The sequence below is a fragment of the Drosophila arizonae genome, chromosome 3 (assembly GCF_054131065.1).
Source record: "Drosophila arizonae isolate 15081-1271.41 chromosome 3, UAZ_ARI_1.0, whole genome shotgun sequence".
NCBI lineage: Eukaryota > Metazoa > Arthropoda > Insecta > Diptera > Drosophilidae > Drosophila > Drosophila arizonae.
In genome coordinates, this window is record NC_142923.1 from 29,846,787 (window position 1) to 29,862,952 (window position 16,166).

General features: G+C 43.4%; 3 protein-coding genes across 3 annotated transcripts; 2 read left to right on the plus strand and 1 right to left on the minus strand.

The window, feature by feature from the left end:
- Nucleotides 1–4,702, plus strand: Top3alpha (topoisomerase 3-alpha). Its single transcript, XM_018003564.2, has 5 exons — nt 1–244; nt 300–933; nt 1,054–1,515; nt 1,571–4,069; nt 4,139–4,702. The coding sequence occupies exons 1-5, from the start codon at nt 92–94 to the stop codon at nt 4,264–4,266; spliced, it is 3,876 nt and encodes a 1,291-aa protein (XP_017859053.2). The 5' UTR covers nt 1–91; the 3' UTR covers nt 4,267–4,702.
- Nucleotides 4,703–5,103: 401 nt separating this feature from the next.
- On the minus strand, nt 5,104–12,344 carry cyst (rho guanine nucleotide exchange factor 18 cysts). The gene is made up of 3 exons (XM_018003559.2): nt 11,971–12,344; nt 10,906–11,797; nt 5,104–10,147 (listed from the first exon to the last, which is right to left on the minus strand). Exons 2-3 carry the CDS (start codon nt 11,720–11,722, stop codon nt 6,756–6,758), a joined length of 4,209 nt encoding a protein of 1,402 aa, XP_017859048.1. The 5' UTR covers nt 11,723–11,797; nt 11,971–12,344; the 3' UTR covers nt 5,104–6,755.
- A 254-nt stretch (nt 12,345–12,598) lies between these two features.
- Nucleotides 12,599–15,495, plus strand: TM9SF4 (transmembrane 9 superfamily protein member 4). Its single transcript, XM_018003561.2, has 6 exons — nt 12,599–12,787; nt 12,928–14,150; nt 14,211–14,438; nt 14,495–14,678; nt 14,738–14,876; nt 14,935–15,495. The coding sequence occupies exons 1-6, from the start codon at nt 12,782–12,784 to the stop codon at nt 15,033–15,035; spliced, it is 1,881 nt and encodes a 626-aa protein (XP_017859050.1). The 5' UTR covers nt 12,599–12,781; the 3' UTR covers nt 15,036–15,495.
- The last annotated feature ends 671 nt before the right edge of the window (nt 15,496–16,166 follow it).

Consider the following 16,166-nt stretch of genomic DNA (forward strand, 5'->3'; position numbering starts at 1 on the left):
CAATTATCACAGCAAAAAAATCGAAATTGTTGCACATCTCTAATGAAAATAAGGCGGGATTTCATGGATTTCCTGCTAAATTAGTTTTCAAATGCTTGTTAATGCATTCAAATGCTTACATTTAGTAAAAAATGCACGTTCCTATAGTAAGCAACCGAAGGATATGAAGTTTTTAAATGTGGCGGAAAAGAATGATGCGGCCAAAACAATTGCAGGCCTACTTTCAAATGGCGCTGCGCAGCGGGTGAGCCACGAATCTATATTGCTAATTATTTGTGGACTTATTAATTACAATGCAGCGCGAAGGCTATTCGGTGTACAATAAGGTTTACGATTTTGAGGCGCCAGTACGCGGCCGTAATGCCAAAATGGTTATGACTTCCGTTTCGGGACATCTGATGGAATTGGAGTTTCTTCAATCGTATCGAAATTGGCGGAATGTCGATCCACGCTCACTATTCGATGCACCCATACGTAAGACCGTCAGCGAAAACTTTCTACCCATTAAACGAACGTTGGAGCGCGAGGTGCGTAGTTGTCAAGGGTTAATAATCTGGACGGATTGCGATCGCGAGGGCGAAAACATAGGCTATGAAATCATTGAAGTATGTCGCGCCATCAAACCCAATTTGACCGTTCACCGTGCCAGTTTCTCAGAGATTACCTCAGTTGCAGTCCGTCGCGCTTTGCAGCAGCTGGGGCTGCCGGACAAACGACAGAGCGATGCGGTGGATGTGCGCACCGAGCTTGATTTGCGAACTGGCGCAGCCATTACACGTTTCCAAACAATGCGACTACAGCGTCTATTCCCTGCCAATATTGCAGACAAGCTAATTTCATATGGCAGCTGCCAAATACCCACACTGGGCTTCGTAGCAGAGCGCTATAAGGAAATCGAAGCCTTTGTCTCCGAGCCCTTCTGGAAAATCAGGGGTAGTTATTCATACAATGGGTCCAATGAAACTATATAACAGAGGAGTTTTTTGGAACTATCTGTTATAGTGTCTGTATGTATAAAAAAAATTTAATATTCTCCATCATTTCCCATTGCAGTGCTGCACACCATTGAGGATCTCACAGTGGAGTTCAATTGGGCACGTAATCGTTTGTTTGACAAAGAGGCATGCGAGAACTATTTGCTGCTCTGCTTAGCAGAGCCAGAGCCGAGAGCCACTGTTGAAAGCGTTGTGGTAAAACCGAAGCATAAGTGGCGACCCACGCCTTTGGATACTGTGGAAATGGAAAAGTTGGGCTCACGCAAACTGAAGCTATCTGCCAAGGAAACGATGACCATAGCCGAAAAACTCTATAGCAAGGGTTTTATAAGTTACCCACGTACCGAGACTAACCAGTTCTCCAAGGAATTTGAATTGACACCCCTTGTGGAACAGCAAACGGGGCACGAGGCGTGGGGTGCATTCGCACAACGTGTTCTAGAGTGGGGACCAAATCCAAGGAACGGAAACAAATCCGATCAAGCGCATCCTCCTATCCACCCCACTAAGCTTGTCTCGAGTAAGTTGAATTGAGTAACTGAAAACCTGGCCTATTATAACTTTAAATTTAACAGATCTGCAGGGCAACGAGGCGCGCGTATATGAGCTGGTCGTGCGACATTTTCTCGCATGCGTCAGCAAGGATGCAGTAGGCTCGGAGACAATTGTTAGCATCGATATAGCCGGAGAGAAGTTTAGCGCCAGTGGATTGGTTATACACGAAAGGAACTATTTGGACGTTTATGTGTATGATAAGTGGAGTGCGAAGCAGATTCATAACTATCAGCAGGGTCAGCGGTTTGAGCCGACGGAGATTATGCTGCATGAGGGAGCGACTACAGCGCCTCCGCTGCTTACAGAAGCTGATTTGATCGCGTTGATGGAAAAACACGGAATCGGCACAGATGCCACACATGCTGAGCACATCAACACGATAAAGGAGCGCGGCTATATAGGCGTGGTAGAGAAAGGAGCTCTAGTGCCAGGTGTTATTGGCATGGGCTTGTACGAGGGCTACGATGCCATGGAGTTGACTTTGGCGAAGCCGCTGCTGCGCGCTGAATTCGAAGCTGATCTGAAACTCATTTGCCTGGGCGAAAAGGATCCAAAGCTTGTGCTGCGCGAGCAAATTGCTAAATATAAAACAGCTTACCAGCAGATTATGGACAAGATCACAGCCATGGATGACAAAATAGCGCAAAGGATTAACGAAACGCCAACGGCCGCCACCGCCAACCTGTCAAGTGGTTTGGTGCACGAGCTCTTCCAGTGCCCTAAATGCGAGCAGGCACCGCTCGCCTTAAAACCCAAAAAGAATCAGACAAGCTTTTTCATTGGTTGCCTTAATTTCCCGGACTGCAAAAATGTCATTTGGTTGCCGGAGGAGTGCAAGGAGTTAACCGTGTTGGAGGAATGCTGCCCGACTTGTGGCGATGGCTATAAAATGCTCAAATTTAAGCTAAACACCGCCTACTATCGTGGTTTGTTCAATGCTCCCCATGGATGGTACAAGAATTGCTTACGGTGTGATGAATTGTTTAGAAGCACCTTCAACATCAATTTGGACCAAGTGAAGCGCGTGGGCAGAATTGTGGGACAGGCGGGAAGCTCAGGACCAGGACCAGGACCAGGACCGGGACCGGGACCAGGACCGGGACCGGGTGGTGGTGGTGGAGGTGGAGGGAAAACTTATGGTGGGACCACTCCCAGTTTAGGTACACATCCGGCAAGTGGCAATTCTTTGGGCTCAGCAAGTAATGTAGGCTCACAAAAGCCAGCCAAGCCGAAACGGAACACCAAAACTACAGCTAGAGAAAAAAAAGCGAATGCTGCAGCAGCAACAACAGCAGCAGGTGGCATAAGAAGCTTCTTCACGCACACCAATAGTCGGGGCACTGCAAGTCTAGATGGTTTCTTTGACAGCGACAACGATGGCTTCGATGAGCAGCTGCTGGCAGCTGCAGCTGTAGCCGAGTCTGGATCCGCGGTAGCTCATCAGCTGGATGAGGACATTGCAGCAGCATTTGCTGCAGATGATGATGCGGACTTTGAGTCGTTGCTGGCGGAAAGCAACAACAGCAACAGCACAAGCAATAACAGAATGGCGGCTAACTTGGACGGCAGCCTAACGCAATGGATGCGCGATGCTTACGAGGCCGAGGAGGCTCCCATGCTATGGGGCAGGCAGGCACGCGCAGCAGCTGAAGCGCAGCCAACAGTGAAGCGAGCGCGATTAAATGAAGCTTGTGCAGCTGAAGCTCATGCTGCGGTGATTTGCACTGGCTGCCGTCAGCCTGCTCGCCAGCTTACTGTGCTGCGCGATGGACCCAACAAGGGCCGGCATTACTACAAATGCCCCAAACCTAATGAGTGCAAATTCTTTCAGTGGGCCGAGCAGCAGCCAACAGTAGCTGTTCCCGCCACGAGCATCGGCAATTGGGGCAAGTTAGCAGAGCAGGAAACCAACAGCTCATCCAGTTGGGGCACATCAGCAGTTGACAGGGAAGAAAGGCGCAATTCCCAAGAGATTCTCTCATGGGGTACAAAGGGAACAGCGAATCGGAATAACTCTCAAAATTCCAATGATTCAAATTTGGGCAGTGCTGGAACTCTGGAACAAGGAAGAAGCAGATCGCCGACAACCTTTAGATGGGGTACGAAAAGTGCTGCCCAAGCAGCATCAACAAGTAGCAACAGCAGCTCAAACTGGGGGACAAATTCAGCTACACAGCAAAGGGCAAGTGGCCAGCTAACTAATGCGCACAGCACCTCCAGTTGGAGTACAGAAAACATGGATTGGAATCGTGGCAGCAGCAGCAGCCAAGCCAGCTCCACATTTAATCGCAATAACAACAGCTCCCAGAGCTCACACATCCGGTCTAATTCCAGCAGCACTGTGACCATAACTCAACGAATCGCTATCGATGGCAGCACTAAATGCAATTGCGATAAGCCCGCGAGCAGTCTGATCGTCCGTAAGGATGGGCCCAATAAGGGACGACCCTTTTTTGCATGCGCGAATCGCGAAAAGTCCTGCGGCTTTTTTCAATGGGGCGATTCACATGAGCAGCCAGGTGAGTTCAGTATTAACTAATGTAATGCATTTTTAATCTATAAATGTTCCGAAATACCTTTCCAAGCAGCCAGCTCATCAAAATCTGGTGCAGGTGTAGCGGCTCCTGCTGGGAATCGGACACGTCGATGCGGTCTATGTCGCGAAGAAGGACACACCCGCCAAAAGTGTCCTCGCAAACAGGATTTCGACTATTGAAACAACGGCTTCCTCATTTCGTATTAGGTTCGAATTTTAAACATTTATTGGAACGATCAACATATTCTAAATATATATATATATATATCTATACATAGCGCCAAAAAAAAAAACACATTCTGTATATATGCGATATATATGTAACGTAAGTCCATCCATACATCTATGTATTAAAAACATACCGAGCTTCAGTTGTTAAATTATATCTCGAACGTCTTTGGAGGTAGAGTTTTTAGATTTTGCATTCATTTTGTTTCATGTATATTTTCCGCAACTTTGATTTATACCAATTTGGAATTCTTGGCTCAAATTGCATATAAACCAACCTGGCACATAGTCTATACAATATTAATTAATTACAATTATTTTATAAATTAAAAAAAAAAAAATTAAATAAAATAAACATGCAAACAGTGAACACGTATTCAAAAGAAAATCGTCAGTGATGTGTTTGAACTTCGAATTTCCAGTGGCATTAGCCGCAGCCAAAGAGATTTAGTTCGATGCCAAATATTCAAGATTATTTCCTTTTGTATATACGGGATGTTAAATAGAATTTGTTAAGGGCGAACCGATGTATAATTGGAATATCAGTTATTGATACTGTAGAGATATTTATCAAATGAACAAAATTTAGGTACAGATATTTTAAATGAATCTTTGCTAAACTTATATTTTGTAAAATTTGAAAAATATCGTTGATACAATGCATTTATTCAACGCAACAATATATATTTATGGGTTGTATAGTTGTATAAATAAAATGAATTAAAAAAGTTTTTGGAAGAATGTCAATATAATAAATTCTAAGAACCAAACTTAATAAAAGTTTAATAATGATTTTTTAAATAAATTTTTATTTTGGTTATTTTTTATTAGTCGAATTTTAATAAAGTTCCCACTTGTTTCAGTTATATGGAATTTACAAATTCGTTTTACATTTTTTATAAACAAAAATATATATATTTTTAAATAATACAGAATTTTCTGAAATAAAATATTAGCAGACCTTAGTGCCTAATACGATTTAGTAAATGCTAAACCATGTATAGCTTCCTTGAAGTACAGTTATTTAAACGATTTGTATATGTTGTATGTATATATATAGATTTATATATATATGTATATATATAAATTTTGTTTATATATATATATATATATATATATATATATTTTACATTCATATTCGTTTTAGTTATCGATATCGCTTTCTAATATCTAGAGTTTCTTTTTGTGTAATTGTTTAATACATAATTAAGTTGGATTTGAAGAAGATTATAGTAAAAACACACAATAGATTTGTGAAGTATACAAAAGTCTAAGTACATTGAGAGAATAAATAGTTAGGTCAATAATTCAAACTACTTGCGTGACTATTCAGATATTGAAGTAGTTGATACAAAAAGAGATTAAAAATGCATTTGATAGTTTCAAACGATTTTGAACACATTAAAAAAAAACTGTTTGACAAGATGGTGTTAGGACCCGATCAAAGTTTTTATAAATTTAACTTTTAAGTACAAAGTTGTACTCTGTAAAGTCCAGACATCTTTTTCTATGTATTATACAGTACATTTATAAAAACTTTGATACTTTTTGAGATACTTAGTTAAAGAAATTTAAACAATTAAGTAAACGTAGATATATATGTAAATATATATATTATATATTATTGGTAAACACAGACTTGGGATTACTTAAGTTAATGGACGAGCACTCAAACGAGTAGACTGCGTTTTTGAGATGCCTGGTTAATGGTATAATTTGCCCACACTTTAATTGGTTACCTAATGGAAATGTATTTGAATGTGAAATGGAAACATATTTAAGCATTTGAGAGATGTGTTTTAGTTCTCAGTATTCCATAATCCTAAATGTTTTCCATAGTTAGTCTTCATATAATTTCTATACGAACTCTTTCATGAACTCTTTCATTTCCAATATTCTTACTTGTACTAAATATTTACTTTTCGTTTTTATGTAAATACTTTTTAATTTTCTTTAGCATATTTCTTGTCAAAAGGAACAGCGGAATAATACACATTAAGTCCTCTTCTCTATTATTATGTGTCCTTTAATATATCAACATATCTTTAATTTCTATGAGTTCACATCAAATGTGAAACACGAAAATGATTTCATTTAAAAGAGAGGAAAGTGAATTGTGATAATAAAAGTGAATTGTCAATTGATTCGTGGCACTTTCGTCCTGACTTTTTTTTGAGTAGAATTGAAGTGGAATAAAACAAGAAATAAGAGCAAAAACAGTAAACAAAACTTGCACTTAATCTAGAATTTCATAACGTATGTCTTGTATGAAATGCTGGAATGATAAAGTATTCCTAGGGAATTTAGCTCCTAGCTACAGCAAATGAAGAACATGATGTTCCTAATTGCTAGGCAAATTATACCACACCTTTGAGCTATTATTGGAATGTGGAGGTTGGCTGCTTAAATTTTTAGATTTCTACCTCTGGCGTGAATTTGCGTCAGAAGTAGATCTCCTCCTCCTCGGGCTTGGCGCGTGGCGCTTGCCCCGAACTGCCCAGAGGAGCACTCACACGTGCGGCTGCATTCACATTCATATTCATATTCACATTCACATTCAAATTCGTATTCGCACTCGCATTGTTGCGGCTGCTCGTGGGTGTTTGCGCCAGTCGCTGTTGATGCTGCTGAGCAGCTGCTGCTGCTGCAGCGGCTCCTCCATATCCGGCGTAATGTCCTGTAGAATTTGGGGTTAAGTTGGTGACCGAGGCTCCGCCGACCTGCTGTATGATGGCTGGTGAGCTGCCGGTGCGCGAGTGCTGCGGCGTAGGCGTAGCCGTTTGCCGTTGCTTGTCGGCCAACTTCAGTGGAAACATTTGCTGCACTCCGGCGGAAGCAGGCGTGGACCCATTGTTGGAGCTGTTACTGAAGCTGGCTGATTTGTCGACCCGCGTGCCGGATGACAACGATGATAGCTTCATGGGCAGTTTCTGTTTCACGAGCGTCGCATTCGCTTTCGGCGCGTTATTCGCACTAAGCAAATGCACAGGCGGAGTCTTGCAACTGGATCCACTGCTCAGCCACTTCTCCTTACGTCTATCGATGGTGGAGGCGGTTGTTGTTGTTGGTGTTGTTGCCGTGGGCGTGTCCAGCTCATGTGCGTCCTCCGGCAAAGCGACAGGCGCGAGGGCTGGCGCAAGCGTTGGCAGCGGAGTACTGGGCGATAGCAAAAGGCCTTGACTGGACAACAGCTCCATTTTCCGATAGAGTTGCTCACGCTGCTGGCGTATGTCCTCCTGTTCGGCCTTAATTTGCTGCTGCAGCTGCAGCTGCTGTGCCCGCATTTCGACGAGCTCGTCCATTTGCTGTTGCTTTTGTCGCAACCAAGCGGTCTTCTCCTCCTGCAGCTTATCCTGCAAGTTGCGCAGCTCCTCCAGCTGATCCTTGTGCGTGTAGGCAGAGCTACCGCCAGCTCCTGACCCACCTGCACCGCCGGCGCTAGAGCCTCCGCCGACACTGCTGCTCCTGGGCGACTCGCGATACAGCGCCAGTTGCAGCTGCAGGCTCTGTATGCAAGTCATTTGCTGCGAGATGATGCAGAGCAGCGTGTGCAAATGATGCGACACCTGGAGCACCGCGTAATTGTGCTCCTTGCTATTGGTGGGCAGCGTGCTGGCGTGCAGTTGGAGCTGCGTTGGCGCTGCAGCCAATTCAACTGGTGCTTGGGTCTTCAGCTCACGCTTCTCCTCTAGCTCCTGCAGCCGCGGCGTCAGTTTGGCCTCCCGTCCCACGTTCAGTTTACCCCTTTTCTCATCGAAGCCCGCAAAGGTTTCCGCACGTTTCGGCAATGTGGGCGACGCATAGAGGGCACTTTGTTTCTCGCCCACGCTACTGACGGTGCGAGAGACGGGAAGCCCAGTGGCAGCGCTATAAATGCTTGCCGCCAGCTGGCTAATGTCCTGCACAGTGTTGAGGACACGTCGCCAGAGCTCCGCAGTATCGCAGTCTGTAGAAACCAACTCCTTATAGGAGCCAAAGGCAGCCAGGAAATTGGCCGCACTGCCATTCGTGTTAGCCGCATTCAGATCTTCGCCGAAGGGTTGTTGCTGCTTGAGCAGATTGAACTGTAGCATCAGTTTCTCCTCCAGCAGTAACGCCTGCTCAATATCCTTTTGGCGCATCTTCTCAATGATCTCGCGCTTGTTGACACCAATGCGGAGCTTCTCTTCAGCCGTCAGTGCTTCAGCTTCGATGATATCCGTGGCAGGACAGTCGAGCACTGCCTGCCTGATGCTCTGTATCCAGGTTTGTTTGTCCTTTGGCGTTTGCACCTTGAGTTCGTACATTTCGGGAAAATCGGGATTGGAGCTGATGATATAGATTCCACGAGATTCGGTCCCCGCTTTCTCGCGTATCAGCAGCTTCTGCAACGGAACCACGCCCGCCTTGTGCTCGGGCGTGAAGAACGCATACTTATTATGCGCTGAATTCTCGACAAGAAAGCAAAGGCAGTCTGTGAGCACTACAATCAAAACCAACTGCGTCTTAGCTCGACCCTGCATCAACGTGGCCAACCCGTCGAACTTGAGACGTCGCCTTGACTCCACTCCCAACTCGGTCTTGCGGAAGGGTTTATTCTTATAGATAGCAAAGGATTTCGCATCGACGCGGGCATATATCTCCAACTGTCGTTCACGCAGTTCCTTCTCCGCAACACAGGCATCAACGTCAACCAGAAGAGACTTGACCAAGTTCAGCGCATGTTGCAGCTTATCCGTCTCCAACTTATTATCTCGTGCGCTTTTCAGCAAAGGCTCAATCAGTAGCGGATACTTAGTCAATCGCTGAGTGACAAACAATATGCACTCTGGTATGCCCTTCTTTTTGAGCAGGGGATTCTGCAGACAGTGCTTATACCATTCTGCAAAGTTCGGCTCAGCGAGGCATTGTTTGAACTGTTCCAGAGCACTGCGATGGTTCGCACAGAATTCGCCGTAGGCCAAGCGCAGGCACTGCGCCTGCTCCAGTGAGAAGAACTCGAGCAGGATATCCGCAATGCTATCCACAACGAGATGTTCGCGTTGCTTCTGCCGCAGCTGGCGCAGGAAGCAGGTGTGCAGCTCTGTCAGCTGCTGGAGCCGAGGAAACATGCTGTGCGTATTCAGCGCTGGGAAATGCCGCTCCATACTTTCCACGAAGACTTTGCGCATTACAATTAACGTCTGGCAGTGGTGCTTCTCGGTCATGATGAACTCGTAAATGTGCTCCTGCCGCTTAATCTGCAGTTCCTTAAGCGTTTTTAGCTGCTCTTTGGGTACATTCGGCGTCCAGGAGTCGGGCTCTTGCAGTACAATGCCCAGTACGGGGTCAGCTCCTAAGTCCTGCGCCTCGATTGGCGGCTCATTAAGAAATTGCAGCTCGGCGGCACGTATCAGCGGCTGTTGATCCTCTTGCTCTTGCATCTGATGATGCTGGTGGTAATGCTGGTGGTGCAAGCTCTCCGAGCCATCACAATAGTCCTGGCCTGCTGATAGTTTCTTACGTTCCAGGTGCGATTCCATATCGCTTAGCTGAACGCCACCCACCAGCGACTTCGTCTTGGTCTTTGGTTTTTTTTTGCGAAAGAATAGGGAACCACGCTTTGGACGCTTCTCTACGTGATCATAAACCTCGATCTTGGCATGTGAGCGTAACAAGGACTGATTTTCATCCTCGCTATCTGTGAGGTGCCGCGAGATTGCTTTGATGTCCTCCTTGGCAATGATCGATGAGGTTGATATGCTCTTCTGCAGCGGTATTCGGCTAATAATCTCCGTGGCTAGACTTCTCTTAGCCGCAATACGCTCGAAATCTCGCGCCAGCTCCGCCTCGTTCAGCGAATGAGTTGAAATTCCTGCGAGTGAAAAGTATGAGTATGTGAAAAAATGTACGGAAATGCTAAATGAAAATCGAGTGAAATAACAGCAAAAATGTGAATGCGACTCTTGGACTCCGGTACTAGGCACTGATAACGAGCGCGGTGAGGCTTTTGTGGAATGTCTTATCGTAATCGAAACTAAACACTCCTTAGAACTAGACCCGTGGGCTATATTAGCGCGTAAGATGCGTTTGTGACGCACGAATTTCTTCTCAAATTAATTCATATTCGACTTTAATTCGCTATATTAACAACAATTATTGTATCACTAGTTTTTTCAAAGCTTTCGATCTTTTTGTATTTATTATCAGAAAATGGATTCAATTACCTGAAGAGCTCGGCTTTAGCAAAGTCATCTACTCCTAGATCAGCAATGATTCCATACAGATTATTTGACTAAACAAATCCTTTAGCTTTCTATTCATTATTTAAGTTGAGCAAATCGCTAAAGGAGCATCCTTATAATAATAGTATCAATATTTATAGTTTACAATTTAATGAATATTCAAAATATCATTAATAGAATGCTTTATATTTACTGCTGTAAGCCGACAAGTAAATGAAAATTTAACATATTCCAAGGACGCATACGATTCTGTCAATGTACAATGTACTATTCTAATCCTACTTGTATCATTCATTTTCCTAGATAGGAATAAAAAAAATCGCCTATCATTAAGTCAGTCCGATACAGTAGTGAAAAATAGTATTTTATATAGTAAACATGCTCTTACCGCCTGTGCTGTTCCTAGCGGAGCGCCTTCGCTGCTCGGTAACGCGTATGGTTTCCTGCTCCTCGCTGTCCAGACTGGACAGGCTGACGCTCTTGTTGGTACAATCACCTGTCGCATTGCCATCATCCACCGCCGTCCAGGATTTCCGTCGGTCTGTGTGCAGGAGAAGGCATTGCTGTGGCGCTGCTGACCACATGATGCCCATGTTGTTGATGCCACCGGCGCCGTTGACGTTGGCACTGCCTCCCGTATTGCTGAGATCGGGCAGCGAGGCGCTAAGTATCGCCGCATTAAGCAGGCCATAGCTATTGGCCAGCCCATCCTGCTGATTGTGGCTGGAGGAGGAGTTCTTCATCTGCTGCACCGTTTCGCGTATATTTTGCAACTGGCTCAACGTGTCCTCGAAGATGTTGTTGTACTTGGAGGCCGAGGCCGGGCTATGAGGTGTCACATTAATTGTGGGTATCATGTTGTTGTTGCCGTGTTGTGTTATATTGTTAGTGTTGTTGTTGTTATTTGCAGGAAGCGCCACAGCTGGGACAGGTGCATTAATAACAGGTATGCAATAATTTTGACTTTCCACTGTAACACGAGGAGCAGAATGCAAGATTTTCGCATTTGGCGCAGCGGGAGAAGCTGACACGTCTCCCACTCCGTTGGTGTTGCTGTTGCAATTGGAATTTAGAAAATCGGTGACCACATCATTATCACTGTCATTGTCGTCGGCATTGTTGCTGCTGCTGCTGGCGGCGACGGCGGGGGAAGCGGCAGTGGCAGCGGCGTTGGCGGCAACTGCAGCATTCTGTTTATTTTCCATACTATGTGTAGCCTAGGTTTTGGTATTTTCTTTATTTAACTTTTTGGTATTTTCCTGACTGCTTCAATTGTTTGGCTGTTTATAGAAAAAGAAAGTTTAGTACGCAACACCTACGCACACAAACACAATCACAAGTCCCGCACATACACGCAAACATAAGCAATGATTGCAGTTTTTGTATTTTGTTTTTTTTTTTTTTTTTTCGTTATTTTTTTAGTATTGATTTTCTCACGCACACATAGACTCACCCGCCTTGTTGCGCGTGCTAATTGTTGCGCCTTTGTCAAGCAAGGACGAGCACAACTTCAGCAGCGTCGCAGCACCGTCCTTGTACATACAAATATAGAAAACAAGTGGAACAAGCAACAGCCACAACAACAACAACCAGAACAACAAAGCAGCAGTGCACAATAGGATGGGCGAAGCGGTATTTCGAACGGAACACTATTGAGTCGTTGTTGGTGCTTTATATATTCAAACGCAAAAGATCAAATTCAGTTTAATTTCGAACAATTTTACACTATTTGAGACACATATTTTCGCTGGTATAGAGTCGCTTGGAACAAATTCACTCAAACGACTCAGGTAACTAAACCAAGCGAACTTGTGTAAAATGGTTTGCTCATCTAGTTCGTTTTTCTGCTTCTGATTTAACAGAATTGTGGACTGTTATTGGTGATGTGTTATTAAAATAAAATGTTGTATTTATAAAGTATTTACCAATACTAATTATATATATTTTTAAAATCATCGACGATTGTCATAATATATCTCAATAAAATAAGTATATATCTTCTACTATATATATATGTATAAGTTCTTACGATTTAAATTTTGAATGTACAGCTGTTATGTTAATAGCAACAGAAAAAATACCATAGAACGAATTTGAACGTTTCTCTACACTACGCGGGCGACAATTGCAAACGAGAAGAGGCAATAAGAAGAAAGAATATATTTTTTTTTAGCTAGTTTATAAATTGGCAAATTTTCAGTTAAATATATACATTTACATTCAGTGCACATTTAGGCTTCTAGGCTTCAATTCCGCAGGTAGCCATGCAGGTGAGTCTTGCAACGTGCACACCAGAACTTAAGTAAATGCAGCGAACTGTCTATAAACGAAACGTTGGCAAAAGGGACACGCAATCAAATTTTGTTTATGTTCTTTTCTCTTTTTATTTTATAATATTTAATTTTTCTAGTGGACGGTGATGTTGACGCTGCTTGCCAGCAGCAGCGTCGTCGTCATTGTTGATTGCTTTTATGTGCCCGGCGTGGCACCCGTAGAGTTCGTGCGTGGACAAAAAATCGATGTTAAAGCGGTTAAAATGACCAGCAGCCGAACCCAGCTTCCTTATCAGTATTATTCACTGCGCTTCTGCTATCCCAAGAATGGAACCCTAATCTTCAAATCAGAGAATCTCGGTGAAGTTCTGCGTGGTGATCGCATAGTGAACACACCCTACGAGGTTCAAATGGCCGAGGACGTGAATTGTAAGCTGCTCTGCAATAAAAAAGATTTACCCATGACCTGGAGTAAAGAGGATTCGGCAATGGTTGCTGAGCGTATACAGCACGAGTATTTTGTTCACTTGCTAGTGGACAATTTGCCGGTGGCGACACGCATTGTCAGTGCAACGAATCCCGCTGAAGTGACGTACGAGCATGGGTACCGATTGGGACAAGTGGATGGCGATAAAATCTACATTAACAACCATCTGAAGTTCATTCTCTCCTATCACATGTACACAAAGGATAAATATCGGGTGGTTGGGTTTGAAGTGATAACTGGGTCCGTTAGCCACAAGGAACTCAAATTTGAGGGCGACAGCTGCAATTTCCCCGACAGTCCAAGTCCACAGCTTGTTAATCCATCAGGCGAGACGCAGCTCTACTTCACGTACTCTGTTGTTTGGAAGGAGTCTAAGGTTAGCTGGGCCTCACGCTGGGACATTTATTTGGGCATGCGCGATGTGCAAATCCATTGGTTTAGCATCATCAATTCGCTGGTCGTCGTCTTCTTCTTATCGGGTATACTCACCATGATCATGATACGCACTTTGAGGCGGGATATTGCTCGGTATAATACGGATGATAATATCGAGGATACGCTTGAGGAGACCGGCTGGAAGTTGGTCCATGGCGACGTATTCCGACCGCCCAAGAACACGCGCCTCTTCTCTGCTATCATTGGCAGCGGTATCCAGATCTTTTTTATGGCCTTGATTACGATCTTTTTTGCTATGCTTGGCATGCTGTCGCCCTCGTCACGTGGGGCTCTCATGACATCCGGCATTTTTATGTACGTTTTCATGGGAACCATTGCCGGGTACTATGCGGCGCGTCTGTACAAAACGATGAAGGGAAGGGAATGGAAACGGGCTGCCTTCCTAACTGCCACACTCTATCCGGGCATTGTGTTTGGGTGAGTCTGGTCTTTGGTTTTAAATTGAATTGTACTTATATGTATTTTTATTCATTGCAGCACGGGATTCATTTTGAACTTTTTCATTTGGGACAAATCCTCGAGCGGCGCTGTGCCTTTTACCACAATGATATCGCTGTTGTTGCTGTGGTTCGGCATATCTGTGCCGCTCGTTTATGTAGGATTCTACCTAGGCTATCGGAAGCAACCGTATCAGCATCCAGTGCGAACGAATATGATACCACGCCAGGTGCCCACGCAGCATTGGTATATGAATGCAGCCTTGAGGTCGGTTAGCTACTTACCCCCAATGATAATCGTAACTAATCGTTTCTCCTTTACAGCACCTTAATGGCTGGTATCTTGCCATTTGGCGCCGTATTCATCGAGTTATTCTTCGTTTTTACGGCCATTTGGCAGAATCAATTTTATTATTTGTTTGGTTTTCTGTTTTTGGTGTTTTGTATTCTAGTTGTTAGCTGTGCTCAGATCTCCATCGTTATGACCTACTTTCAGCTGTGTGGCGAGGTATATATATCAAAAGACTCGACTGCTGATAATGCTCTATTAATTTTATTATCTTACAGGATTATCGCTGGTGGTGGCGGAGCTTTATTGTCTCTGGTGGCTCGGCTGTGTATGTGCTTTTCTATAGCATATTTTATTTTTTTACCAAGCTGGAGATTACAGAATTTATACCCACACTGCTTTACTTGGGTTACACAGGTGCGTCATTCCTGTATACATTGCAGTCATTTGATAATAATTTGTTTATTTTTATTAGGTCTAATGGTGCTAACGTTTTGGCTATTGACAGGCTCCATTGGCTTCTTTGCTGCCTATGTTTTCATACTTAAAATCTATGGTGCCGTGAAAATAGATTAAACCATCCACTATCTGGCACACAATGCTGTACACCAAACTATCCCTGCAATATCATTTGATCGTAATACTTATTACCTATAATATAATATTTATATACAATATACATATGTATATACATATGTATATATGAATGAGTCTATAAAGAAAGGCCATGTGTAAAATCTTGTTTAAGCTATTTAGCCCTCTTCTCTCTTAACTAAGTGTGCTATAAGTTTACTTTACCTGCTGCTGCGCCGCTTTAATTAACGACAAAAACACCGATTGAGAATCTTTACTAAGAGTTAACGGGCGTCGCTCAATTTTCGAGTGCATTGCGTAGATAATATTCTAGAAAAGCCTAATTTATATATGTATTGTAAAAACAAAATCCTAATCGTAAGCTAAAAACAACCGGAAATCTAATAAATGTAAGCTAAGTATAGATGGCGACCAAGTGATTAAAGTAAAATTATTTCTCTAAGATCTTGTAATGTTTATATGCTCTTGAGATTAGGTCATCCTCCACTATAACTGTGCCTAATAACATTAAACACATTGAATAGAGCCTAACCTCTTCGGTAACACTTGCACTTGCATTCGCTAGGGGTTAATGAGACCATATCACCTTCGTTATTAGTTAATACTGCGGAAGGTCAGGAGCTGGCTGGCTTTTTGTTCATTAACAGATAGTTGAGAATAGAATCATAAACTAGAAACAACGACTTTATTCTGTTCCTGCTTATCATCTTTAAATTATATACATAATATATATAAATAATTTTAAATATTTATTTGATCAGCTTTACTGTTTCTTAGTCAAATTCTACTTGGTGTTCGCAGATAAATATTTGTGTCATTGCTCAAACTAAGCTCGTAAAAGGCCTTTTAGAATCCGCAGGAAATTGCATTACTCAGGCGCATTTTGACTTCGCAGCAACAGCTGTTATAACATATGTGCAGCTTTCCAGCAACTTTGTTGCTTTTCAATAAATAAAACGATTGTGCGGCACATATGTAGCTTGACAGTAGGATAGAAAAAGCCACAGACGGTGGTTGTAAGGTGTGCCAAAAGTCGCACAAAATGTTGAAAATAAGTATATTCATATTCATGTGTTTAGTTCGCATTCAACAATCGCTAGCACGGAGTAAATT

Excerpts from the sequence above, each read along its gene's own strand:
- Top3alpha (XM_018003564.2), top strand. The coding sequence starts at position 92 with ATGCTTGTTAATGCATTCAAATGCTTACATTTAGTAAAAAATGCACGT. Across the intron at positions 1,516-1,570 it reads CCCCACTAAGCTTGTCTCGA|ATCTGCAGGGCAACGAGGCG; the intron begins GTAAGTTGAATT and ends TAAATTTAACAG. Across the intron at positions 4,070-4,138 it reads CGATTCACATGAGCAGCCAG|CCAGCTCATCAAAATCTGGT; the intron begins GTGAGTTCAGTA and ends CTTTCCAAGCAG.
- TM9SF4 (XM_018003561.2), top strand. Across the intron at positions 14,679-14,737 it reads ACTTTCAGCTGTGTGGCGAG|GATTATCGCTGGTGGTGGCG; the intron begins GTATATATATCA and ends ATTATCTTACAG. Across the intron at positions 14,877-14,934 it reads GCTTTACTTGGGTTACACAG|GTCTAATGGTGCTAACGTTT; the intron begins GTGCGTCATTCC and ends TATTTTTATTAG.
- cyst (XM_018003559.2), bottom strand. The coding sequence starts at position 11,722 with ATGGAAAATAAACAGAATGCTGCAGTTGCCGCCAACGCCGCTGCCACT. Across the intron at positions 10,148-10,905 it reads CGCTAGGAACAGCACAGGCG|GAATTTCAACTCATTCGCTG; the intron begins GTAAGAGCATGT and ends TTTCACTCGCAG.